Source organism: Tauraco erythrolophus, chromosome 22 (genome assembly GCF_009769465.1).
Source record: "Tauraco erythrolophus isolate bTauEry1 chromosome 22, bTauEry1.pri, whole genome shotgun sequence".
NCBI classification, from domain to species: domain Eukaryota; kingdom Metazoa; phylum Chordata; class Aves; order Musophagiformes; family Musophagidae; genus Tauraco; species Tauraco erythrolophus.
The window spans coordinates 9728379-9740801 of record NC_141486.1 but is presented as its reverse complement, the minus strand read 5'-3'; the positions used below and the strand labels follow the sequence as shown (position 1 = coordinate 9740801).

At 56.6% G+C, this 12423-nt stretch overlaps 1 protein-coding gene across 1 annotated transcript; it reads right to left on the bottom strand.

Annotated features, from left to right (window-relative positions):
- Nucleotides 1-553: 553 nt before the first annotated feature.
- On the bottom strand, nucleotides 554-7159 carry LHX3 (LIM homeobox 3). The gene is made up of 6 exons (XM_086625095.1): nucleotides 7090-7159; nucleotides 3845-4016; nucleotides 3390-3592; nucleotides 3030-3181; nucleotides 2742-2913; nucleotides 554-972 (listed from the first exon to the last, which is right to left on the bottom strand). The coding sequence occupies exons 1-6, from the start codon at nucleotides 7157-7159 to the stop codon at nucleotides 554-556; spliced, it is 1188 nt and encodes a 395-aa protein (XP_086481221.1).
- Nucleotides 7160-12423: the final 5264 nt, after the last annotated feature.

Sequence of the window (12423 nt, the reverse complement as noted above, 5' to 3'; positions counted from 1 at the left end):
TCGTAGAAAAGTTAAATTCAAAATAAACCAAAACATACCGCATCGGTGCGCTTTTTAAAAAATCTGCTGGAAGAACAGAGAAGTTTTCTACCATGGATTTCTGAAGTGATTCACTATTAACATTTCTCCTATAGAAATATAGACATTGACACACCTTTCACCGTGGACGAGGACTTTATTTTCTCTTAAAAAGTTTTCGGTGTGGATGGGCGATGAAGCAAGTCCTCGCTTTGGAGAATGCACTGACAGCAGAAAGAGAAACACCTTATATCAAATCTGTAAAGCACTAGTCTTGGTGCTTAATAAAGACACAAGAATCAGTTTCGTTTGGACACTCCGTATGCTGATCACCGCGGTGCCACTGCCTTTGCCCACCGTCCTCTGCGACCCGCTGCTGGGTCGCCCTCCGAAAGCCCGTCCGCTCTCTCCGTGCCGTCACGCTCTCCCGCCCCGCTCAGCAGTCGCCGTTTGTTCTTCCTTCGTTTCCGAGAGTAGATGACGTTGAGCAGCACCGAGTCCTTTCCCTTCCCACTGCACGGTGGTGGACCCTGTATCAAAATTGAGCGTGGTCGACTTCATCCAGCCAAGAGGCCGGGCTGGCGGGGAAATCCGGGTATCCCCCACTGCTGCCGGTGGAGAGGTCGGAGCTGGGTCCGTTCCCAGCCAGGACCCTCATGGACTGGGGCACCCCTTGTCCGCTTTGTCCCATGATGCCTAAACCGTTGTCTGGGTAAACCAAGCTGGAGATTAAAGGCTGGTGGCCGGGCAGTGCTTGCAAGGAGGCTGGTGACTGGGGTATCCCGTAAGGGCTGTTGGATCGCAGGTCGTGGTACTGGTCCTGAGCTGGGATGCTGCTGTGATCCAGAGCGAAGCTCCCGTTGGTCCCAGCCTGTCTCCCCAGAGCAGGGGACGCTTCATTGAGATTGCTGTAAATCCCATTGGAATGGCTCATTTCAGACATAGAGGGCTCATCTGAAAGGGAAATGGACTGGTTTTACTGGGAGAGCAACAGCTGTGGCTGGCAGCGGTCGCACGGGAGCTCCTGCACGCTCTGGGTATAAATAGATTAGACGGATGGGAGCTGAGCAGTCACACACTTGCCACTTGTAATTCCTTATTATTCCTGTCCTTGTTGATGGGTCTTCATAGAAGGCCATGGGATTATTTTTATTTTTTTTAGTACAAACATCTAATACATTTTGGATTTTAAAAATATGCACCAGAAATAGATATTAAAATATAAGACTATGATTTAAAAATAATCCTTTAAAGGGCAATGTGAGTTCAATGTCTTTCCACCTTTTGTTCTGCATTTCTCCTTGGTTTTGAGGTTTATCTTGAATTTTGATATAATTTTTAGGAGCTACCTGAACACTCACCAATGCAAGAAAAACTTTCCATTACTCAGAAAAAAAAAAAAAAAAAAAGTTAAATCTTGGCAGTATTTGTCTGCTCAGGAACAGGCTAATGAAATGTACCTGAACAACTTAAAAACACTTCTGGAAAATGGGTGATATTTTTTAATTTACTGATAAAAATTGTTTGCATTCGTTAGGGGCTTTACAAACAGCAGGAGCTGTTGCCTGGGACACAAACCTGTTTGTGGCATCAAGCTATCAACAATTGTTCAAGATTTTTTAGTTATTATTTATAGTATATTCATATTTAATGACGCTGCTGCACAGTGTGCATAAACAGGCTGGAAAATGAAATTCTTTTTAGGAACACGGGAGAGGAGCTGAAATGCAAAGCCGTGTGTGTATAAACATACACACATTGTAGACGTGTCTGTGCAAATATGGACACAGAGTTTTGCATTTCAGCTTCTCTCCTGTGTTCCTAGAAACAACACACTCACACAGAGGCACATTCGGACATTGCAGTAGCTCAGACCAGGTCAGGTCGACAGAGCCCCCTGGGCAGCTCTGGGCTGGGACTGGGGCCGCACAGAATGAACCCCCGGCCAGCGCTGCAGGCACCAGCCCCCCCGCACCCACACAGGGCCCTATCCTGCTCCTGCAGCAGGTGCCCTGGGTCTGGAGAACACGGGCTGAGGCTACACAGGTCAAGAGCAAGAGTAGGTATATCCCTGGGTCTGTCAACAGAAATCTTGGCTCCAAAAACGGGACCCTCCGACGCAGAATCCTCCTGACACGCAGCATCTCCCCTTTACAGCGCGGTGGAGGGGTAACAACTCCCACGGAACTGGGAAGGGAGTCCTGACTAGTAACTACACAAATAAATCCACCTCTAAATAGGATGACAACAAACTCTACATACTTTTCCCCACAGAAACGTTCAGTGATTCCGCACTCCCTGTTTCTTGTTTTTCCAAGAAGCCCTTGGAAAGGCTGAACACGAGCAGCGGCTCTGACAGCCGGCCCGGGGAGCTCTCCCTGCTCTCCCTGCATCTTTTCGGACCCGACGCAGCCCCCCCGGAGGACGAGCGGAGTTTCCCCCGCAGTTCCTCAGCCACGGCTGCCCCCCGCTGCCGCGGCTCCGGCTCCCCCCGCCCCGCAGCCCTGCCAGGGCCGGGCGAACGGGGCCGCACCCGGTAAATCCCGCAGCTCTGCACCCCTCCTGCCTCGGGCACTTGTTTTCACTCATGGTGTTATGGCTGAAAATTATGAAGGCAGCACCGAGGGGGTGAAAGGAGCCCAGGCACGGACAGCAGCTCTGCAGGGAGGGTGCAGACCGCGCTCGGCAAAGCTCCGGCTGGGAACGGGGCTCCGGGAACCGACCTGTGAAGGAGACCTCGGCGTCGCTGTCGGGCCCCTCCTCCTGGATGCTGTCCTTGTCGGACTTGGAGGTCCCTCGGGATCGCTTCATGTTCCGAAAGTACTGACCCCACCGCTGCCTCCCCGCGTCCTTCTTCAGCCTTTTCTCCTTGGCCCGGCGGTTCTGGAACCAGACCTGCAAGCAGGGCACGCCGGGGAGCTCCCTCTCTGCGGGGCCGGCTCCTTCCCCGCCGCCTCCCGCCCCGCGGCCCGGGCCGACCTGGTGGGGGGGCGAGGGCCGCCCCGACTCACCTGCACCACCCGCATGTCCAGCCCCGTCTCCGACGAGAGCTGCTCCCGGACGTGGCGAGCAGGCTTGGGCGAGTTGTTGTAAGCGTTTTTGAGGGTTTCCAGCTGTTTGGCCGTGATGGTGGTGCGGGGCCGCTTGGCCGTGGACTCAGCCTCTGCCGACACAGTGAGAGTTAGAGGGGAAGGTACCACGGAGCGTCCCCGGGGACGCAGGACTCCCGTCTTCCCTCCAGCCACCCCCGGACGGCAGATGCTCCCAGCATCCCTCCCGCCCGCTACGTGACCGTGTCCCGGAGGGCAGGAGGGCCCCGGGCCGTCTCCCTCCTGCCCTTGGGAGGTGGCAGGGACGGGACAAGGGAGTACCTCTCTGCTTGGCCGTCTCGTAGTCTGCCTTGCAGACCAGCCTGCTGTCCTCCATGAGGTAGAATTCGTCGCCGGTGGCCAGCTGCCGTTTGCAGACGATGCAGGCGAAGCAGTGCAGGTGGTAAACGAAGTCCTGGGCCCGACGCACCACCTGGGTCGGGGGGATGCCCTGCTGGCAGGCGGCACACTTCGTCCCGAAGCGCCTGAGCGGGGGGGGGACAAGCGGCGGCCGCTGAGCGCGGCGGGGCGGGGGGGGCGCGGCCCGGAGCTGTCCGCGGTGCTGAACCCTCCCGCCGCGCCGCTGTCCGCGGTGCTGAACCCCGCGCCGCTGCCCGTGCGCGCCGCTGCCCGCGGTGCCAACACCCGCCGGGGGCTGCCGCCCCCCGCCCCGGCTTCTTCCCGTCCCCGACCGCCCCCAGTCCCGTCCCATCCCGTCCCGTCCCGTCCCCACGCACTTGAAGAAGTCCTCCTTGCAGTAGACGCCGTCCCCGCGGCTGAAGCACTTCTCTGCCAGCTGCGCCTGGCAGTCGGAGCATTTCAGGCACTTGCTGTGCCAGTGGCGGTCCAGGACCTTGAGGATGAACCTGTCCACGATGTGCTGGTTGCAGCCGGCGCACAGCGGGATGTCTGCGAGGAGGCAGTCCCCCATCAGCCGCTGACCCGACAGGCCCGCTGTCTCCCGCCGCCGCACAAGACCGGCCCGGCCCGGCTCGCCGGCACCGGGGTTGCTGTCACCCGACAGCGGCCCCGGGGCTGGCCCGGGAAAGACCCCGAAAAAAATTAGTATTCGTTCAAATTCGTTGGCGCCGAGCCGTGTGAGCCGCTCCCCGCGCCGCGGAGAGCAGTGACCGCCGGCCGCGCACAACGGGGGAAGCGCCCGGGGGCACCGGGGAAAACAAGAAGGGAACTGATGGTAACGGAATTAACCCCCGGGAGGAGTCGCCGGCAAAGCTGCAACGCAATTATTCCAGGCTCTTTTTCCTTTTCCTACACTTCCGAAATTCACCTGCAAATAACAGCGGGGTAGCCCGGGCGGAATGCAGACAGAAACTGCCAAAAATAATGAGAATTGCACTGAAAATAAAAACAAGGTAGGCTTGTCCTGCCGCCCGGCAGATAACGACAGAGATGATACAGAAATACATGATATAAGGATACAGATACAGAGAAACAGAGATATAAAGATACAGATATAGAGAAACAGAAACAGAAAGATAAATAGATACGGTAGACAGAGAACGAAAATGTGCAGATATATAGATATAAGTATACATATATCGATATATAGGTATAGATATAGATAGGTAGGTAAAAATGTGGCTATAGAAGTGCATAAATATAGATCTATCGGTATAGATACAGACGGAGAGATATATAGGCATGGCTGTATATATATAGATACATGCAGACATAGAGTATCTATGTAAAGATAATTATATAGAGACATATAGAGATGTACAGCTGCGGGTAGGGGTAGAGGTGGAGATGATATCGTTATAGGTATCAATCGTCTCCTCAACAATTCAAAAAAGTAACCCCAATAACGGCAGAGCCAAAGGCAGCGGCCCCGGTCTGCCCGGGGAGGACCGAGCTCCGGCACCGGCACGGCAACACGGCAGCGCCTGGCACAGCCCGGGCACGGCAACACGGCAGCGCCTGGCACAGCCCGGGCACGGCAACACGGCAGCGCCTGGCACAGCCCGGGCACGGCAACACGGCAAGCGCCTGGCACAGCCCGGGCACGGCAACACGGCACAGCCCGGCACAGCCCCGCAGGGTCCCGGCCCAGCCCGGCCCGGCCCCGGCCCGCGGCTCTTACGCTGCATGGCGACTCCGCGGACCGCGGCAGCGCCGCTCCCTCAGGCGTGCCGCGGGCACTGGCGCATCTTCCGCGGGGCGCGGGCGCAGCGCCCGCCGCCCCTAGCCCCGCGCCCGCCGCAGGGACCCCCCGCCCCGTCGAGCCGGGGTGCGGAACCGCCGAGCTTCCCCCCGCCGTCCCCCCCCCGAAGCACGGCAGCAGTTGCGCCCCCCCGGCCGCTGCCACCCCCGCCGCGCCGGGGATTTAGTTCGCTAAAGCGGGTTATTTTTAGATGGCGGCCCTCCCCGCCGGTGCCGGTCTGAAGCGCCGGGCAGGGCATCGCGGCGCGCTGTATTTAATCCCCCCGCCCCGGGGCCGGCGGCACATCCCCTCCCGCCGCCCCTTCCCGGCTGGGCACGGCGGGAGGGCGACGGCTCCGGGGCGCCCGGAAACGAAACCCCGGGCGGGGCCGCCCCTCGACGGGGCCGGCGACGGGAGGGGGGGCCGAGCGGGCGGCGGGGGCCAAGCCGGGTGGGAGGCAGCGCCGGCCGCTGCCCCGAGCTCGTTGTGAGTCGCAAACCTCGGGATTTGCCCCCGGTACGGGCAAAGCACCGCGCGGCTCGACCCCTCCGGCGGCACGAAACCCGCTCCGGGCCCGGTCTTGCCGCCGCACTGCCCCGGCCCTCCGCCACGGTAAGCCCCGGTGAGTCCCGCTGCTCCCTTCCCCCTGCTTCCCTGGGCCCCGACGGAACCCGCCGGGGGCCACGGCCCCACGAACGAGCATCGCGTCCTGCGCGGAAACAACGTTTTCGCGTCATTCTTTCCACCGAGGGTTCGTTTTCGGCGATGTCGCGCCCTCCCCCCGACAGCAAAAGCATCTCCCGATCGCCGGGTCAAACGCGCAACTACCGCGGATGCGATATCCGCACCGGGGAGAGACGCAGAGAAATAAACCGGGCGTCAAGCCCGGGGCAGGACCGGGGGCACCGGCTCGACGGCGGGGGGCTGCCGTGTTGCCCGGCCCGCGAGGTCGGTCCCGCTCCCGGAGACGTCTCGGCCCCCGCACACCGGCGGGACCCCCGCCTCGGTTCCTCGTTGTTTGGTTTTTAAGCCCCCGTCGACTGGAGAGAACTGGGACGGCCTCGCCCCAGGACGGGACCCGCTGCCCTGAACCCGGTTCTGCCGCCCCCCGTGAGACCCCCCGGCGCCCCGGGCACGCCAAGGGCGCGCGGCCCGGTTCTCCCTCCCCCGACAGTGCTGTCTCCGTTCGATAAGCTGAAGGGAAAAACATTTGGGAGAGGCGTTAACGGGAGTTTTTCCAGAGGAGGAAAAAGCCGGGTCGGAGCGGGGCGGGGTGCCGTACGGGGTGCCCACCGTCGGAGGGCAAACCGGCGGGTAGAAACTCACCGTTTCGTCCCTGCCCTCGTTGCGCGGCGAGCGGCGGGACCCCGGGGCAGGAGCCGCCTCTCCGCGGTGCGGGGCAGAGCTCCCGCCGGGGATGGGCAGGGGGGTGAGCCCGGGGCAGCCGCCTTCCCCCCTGGAGCGGACGGAGAGCCCCAGTTCAAACCCGACGGGACCCAAACGGACGCCGGGAGCGGGGCCGGAGCCGCCGGCGTGCGGGGGGCAGCGGGGTGGTCTCCGCTGTCGGCGACGAGGCAGGAGAGCGCGAGAGGAGCGTGGGGCGGATAGAATGGACCGGGATGGACCCCCCCGGTGCCGTCGGGCCGCCCGCCCTCCCCTGCAGCCAGCCCCGACTGCGGCCCCGACGGTGCCCCGGGGAGCGCGGAACGGGGGCATGGCCGGGACGTCTCCCACGGGCTGCCCCTCTCCCACCAGGGCTCCCAGAGCCGCCACCGGTGCCTCTGCGGGGGGACGCGGAGGTTTGCGTGCTCCTCCCCTCACCTGGGCTCCGCGGGAACGGACAGAGCTCCGCCGCCTTCTCCGAGCCGGCGCGGACCCGCTCCAGCAACATCGCGCCCTCCGCAGGTGCGTCGGGAGCGGTCTGAGATGCGCGGGAGGCTGCGGAGGAGTGGCGGAGCGGCGCGGAGGGGAGCGCAGGGAGCGGCGCGGGGGGTGGCCGCTGGCCGCCGCCCGGGGCGGAGCGGGGCCGGCGCGGGGGGGCGGGCTGGGGGCGGCACCGCGCCGTCGGGCCGGGCCGCAGCTGGGCCGCGGTTCGCCGCGGGGCTCTTTAGCATCACAAAAGCAGTGGCGGGGGGGTGGGGGGGGAGGGGGAAGGCACTGTCCCCCCACATCCCACGCGTGGCCGGGGCTGCAGCCGCTGCCCGGGGGCGTAAAAAGCGGCCCCGGGGCCCCCGCGAAGCTCCCGACGGCGGCACCGCGCCGCGGCCCGGGGTGGAGGGAGTCGCCGTCCGGGGGAGGCTCCCCCCGGGACAAGCCGCCCCCCGGCCGCCCCTGCGCCCGGATTTCGTTTGCCCCCGCGGCGCGGGTCTCCCCCGACGTCGCCCGCGAGGAGCTTCCCCCCGCTCGTCCCCCTCCACTAATTAGTTAATGAGCGCAGAGAGGTAACGGGGGAGGACTCGTATCTGACCCATGGAAATCAGTGCCCTGCGGCTGGAGAAGGTTAATTGCACTAATTGAGGACGGGGCAGGACGCGGACGCGTGTGTGTGTTTGTGTATTTGTGTGTGCAAGCGGGTGCGTGTGGGGGGGTGCGCGGGATCACGCGTGTGCACATGAGGTGTAGGGGTGTGCACACGCAGGGCTGTGCTTGTAGTCGTGTGTGTGCATGTGTACGTGTGCACTTGTTTGTGTACAGTTTGTGTGTGTGCACGATTGTTTGTGCAAGCGGTGTGTGTGCCAGGAGTGAGTGTGCCAGGGGTGCGTGTGCCAGCCTGTGTATCCATGTGAGTGTGCAAGCAGGGGTGTGCAGGATTCTCTGTGTGTGCCTGCATCTGTCCCTGTGTGCTTGTGCTCTGTTCCGTGAGTCCTTGTGTGTCTGTGCGTGCAGAGGCGTTCGAGTGTGCACAGAGGGGTGTGAGCACACGTCTGTACACTTGTGCGTGTCTGTGTGCCAGGGTACACAGACAGCCCCGTGCGTGTGGGCACCGCCTGCCCCGGGCAGCCGGAGCTGATAATTGTGGTTGTTACTGTGAGCCCGTTAATCCACCGAATCCCTTTACCTCCTGCTCGCAGGGGATTACAAATTAATAAAAGCAGCTTAGGGGCGGGAGCCTCCGAACACACATATGTTCCTGCCGGACGGCAGCGCAGGGACTTTCACCCGCCTGTGGGGGCAGCCGGGGAGCGGGCCCAGTGCTGAGCCCCTGAGGGCCCCAGTGTCACAGCACCCGCAACCACCCCGCGCTGCTACTGAGCACCCCTGGGTGCCAGGCTGCCTTCCAGCCTGCTCCGGATCCTGCGTGGCGTGGGTGCCGACAGCTGGGTCAGGACTGTCCCCTCTGATGGTTCATCCGTCCAGGGGACAGGTCCCAGCCTGGGGGACAGCTCAGACCCGTGTGTTTGGAAAATAACGCAGGGGGATGTTTTGGGGACCAGGATCTGGGGCCCCCAACTAAAGATAAAGTACCCGGAAAAGTCAGGCTGGAATACAGCTGGGGTACGGGCAGAGCACTGGCAGAGCATCACCAGTACTGTGCTGGAGTAATCCTGGGTACTGCAGTGAGTCTGGCTGGGTACCACCAGCACTGGCTGCACTGGGGCACCTAGACCCTCCCCAGGGCCATGAACATCTTCAGGGGGTGGGGGGACAGGTGATGACCCACACGGACTCTTTTAAGCTGTTTTATAAGTGGATTTTTAGTCTGATCCTCTAAGGAAGAAGCAGTTTAAGCAAGCTGGTGTGCGGTGGCTGTTCCCCAGCGCACATGGCATGTGGCAGGGCTGTGGCAGTCGTGGCTGTGCAGGGCGGAAGGCGGTGGCCGATGTCTCGCTCGAGACCACCAACGACACGTGCCAGCCCTGCACAGCCTCGTGTTTTCAGCCCCACAAGCCACTCGGGCTGCAGCACCTTCTCGGCAGGTTTCCACAAAAGCCCCTTGGGATGATCCCTGCACACGCTCCCACCCTCCTGCTCAGGCTGTACTGGGCCTCAGACCCCACACCCATTTAAAACCAGGCAGCAGGTGCATTACCTCTGGGTGGTGAGGACAGGGCGCCACTACCCCTGCCCCAGCATGGACAGGCTCTGCCTTTGCCCTCAAGGCATGTAGGTGATGAGCCCATCCTTCAGGTTCCCCAGGGGAACATGGGTGTCTTCCAGGCAAGTTCACAGGCCAGCAAGGAAACCCTGGAGAAATGGGTTGTGGTGCCAAACTTCCAAGAACCTTATCTACAGGTTTAGAAATCTTACCGATTTCTAAAAACACCTTGGGAGTACTGGTGCAGGAAGACAATATTTTTAAGAAGTCACCTGCCCCACCTCCTCAGTGGCACTGTGGATGTCAGCGCAAGCTGCAGAGATTGCGAAGCAGCCAGGGGAGGCTGGCACCATCCTGGCCAAAGAGATCTTCAGGTGTAAGGGAATGGAAGATTTGTGTATGTCTGTATATATAATGTGCAACTAATTGGTCAGAAATCAACAATTTTGTCCATCACTCCTGCAAACATTCACTGCTATTTAAAAAAGTTACGGGATAACAGTGAAAGAAAGGGAGTAAAAGTTTACCTGTTCCTGGTACTTTCCAAAATTAAGTACCTACATAAAAGGACCAATATGGTTTCAAATGGACATGTATACAAGCTATCCTTGCAATACAGTTTAGCTAAAAAGGACTTGAAAATACAGGTAAAAAAGCCAAAATGTACCACTTTGACCAAACGTTTGCGATTTATTTTAAACAAGCACATTAGTTTACAATTTAGTACAAAACGGTCACTTTTCCTTCCTGGAGAGGTATGAAACTAAGTAAAAAAAACCAAACAAACCAAACCAGAATAGACTTGAAAGAGTCAAGTTATTGAATTAAAATAAATAACACATTTAAATTACTGAACCGTTATATTCATTATTTTCTACACTTCATATGCAACGCGCAGACCCAGACAATACACCTCGGACCTTCAGTTAAGATGGTACCTCCCATCCGGTCTGCACCAGAATAGCAAGACAGATACACTGCTGGAAATTAAAAATCAAGGGTTCTCAGGAATAACTTCATTAGGTTTCTTTAGCACTTGCAGCTTTCCTTTCTCTCCTGGCACATTCCACAGTACTTTTATTTTCTACGCAGGTGTGATATTTCCTCTTCAAAAACACCTGAAGAGCAAAGAAGGCTCCATGAATTACAAAGGGCCACAATATCCTTCTTGGGAATGACTGCCCGCAGTATGCTATGATCCACAGACGAAAGCAGCATTGCAGAAAGTGCTGTGGCACAACACAATATACGAACAGAACCTTCAGGATGGAGGAGATGGTGGTTTGAGACGGTTTTCAAAAAGGAAGCACCTTCTTGTAACTCACCCACCGATAACGCACCAAGGCAAAGCAGCATCTCAGATTCCCCAACGGACATAACGTATCTTTACAGTCAGAGTACATAAAAGGATGTCATTTGTCATGATAGAAAACAAGAATAAGTAAATCAAGACTGACACAACTGAGTTCAAAGTCAAGAAAACTTTTCCAGATGAGGTCACTCAGGCATTGAAGTGAAAGCCTTGGCCAGTTAACTGACAACAGGAGTTAGAGCATCAACGCAGATAACCAACATCCTAATTTCTCGCTTTTACACTCTTCAGAAAAACAAAGCAAAACACAACACTGGAGGTTTCCAGTTCATTGTCATGTTTCCAGCAGAGTCACAGCAACATGAAAATTAATAATGTGTAGCAAAAAATCCCCACCTTATTCCAAACCCGTATCTGCTGCTGTTTTACTGGCAAAATCATCCCTACAAACCTTCAAATCCTTGTGTTTTCATATGCAGATGAAAAGCAGCAGAATGAGTCAAAGCTGACAAACTCGGGTCTATATATTTGCTAGAGTTCTAAACAGCAGCAGTAATGACTGATTTTCAACTTGAAAACCTGCAATACTGACAGCAGGAAATTCAACAGTCCCACAGCAGCTGGCCAGATTTTCCAGCTCCAATACTTGCTATGCTGCGGTTTTGTGTTTTTTTTTGGCGTTTGGGTGTTTTTTTTTTTATTTTAGAAGCTAAATGTCCTTGCTTGTTGGTCAATATCCACATCTCCCCAGATTCAGTCATTTAAAAGTTGCCCAATTTTCAACACTAAATTTGGGAAATTCTGGCTTTCCTCTTAACTAACCTTCTCCCAGGACACCTCACTGGATTCCAGCACAAAGCACGCGGCACTGACAAGCCAGCCTGGACCACCTTCCACCACTGGTTCTCTATCATTCTAGTTACTCTACTTAAAGTAACAATAGTTACTTTAATATTATTCTAACATTAAAGGCCAGGTGCTATAATTATAGGCAGTCTTACAAATTCTAAAAGAGATGAGACTCCTGATTGCTCCTTGTGCCAGAGCTCTTGAACAGCGAGGGTCCTTTAAAAGGAGAGACTGACTTAAATGTCACAGACTTAATGTTAAAATGAGAGATAATGTGCCTCTGTGCATCAGACTAACAGTGTCGTGAACAGAGATTTTTCCTCTGACACATTTACAACAACCACAGAAGGTTATTGCTTTATGCGTATGTTGTCTTGATAAACTTAAGGAACAAGGGGCAGTAAATATTTGAAGCTCAATTTTCTTCCTCCGACAGGAAGCTGCAGAAACTCGTGCCAGAAATGTTCGGTTTTGTGAACAAACAAGATTTGATTACATTAAGTTTTTGTGCTTTCAGACCACTCTTGTTGCTAGGTTTTAACTTTTTACGCCAGAGCAGGACACTCTAACAGTACAAATGCAATAAATTGGCCAGGGACTACTTATTCCTTCTCGCATAACTGAAGAGCTAGCGAACATTCAATTAAATTAAAAGTTGCAAATGTAGAATTGAAAGGAAAAGCCTTTTTATATAACATAATTAATCTGTAGAACTCACTGCCACAAGAAAACATTGAGGCCAAAACCTATTAGGATTAACTAAAGATTAGGTAATGGATAACTAGAACATGCTCAATTACATTGGATAGGATTATAAACTTCACTATCCAGGACGTGAATTATCCTCCACTGCTAGGATCAGAAAGGAACTCCTACTCTCACGGTTTCTTCTAATTGCTGCCAGCCAGGACCCCAGACAGATCCATAAAGGCAAGTGCCATATTCCCAATTGCTACCA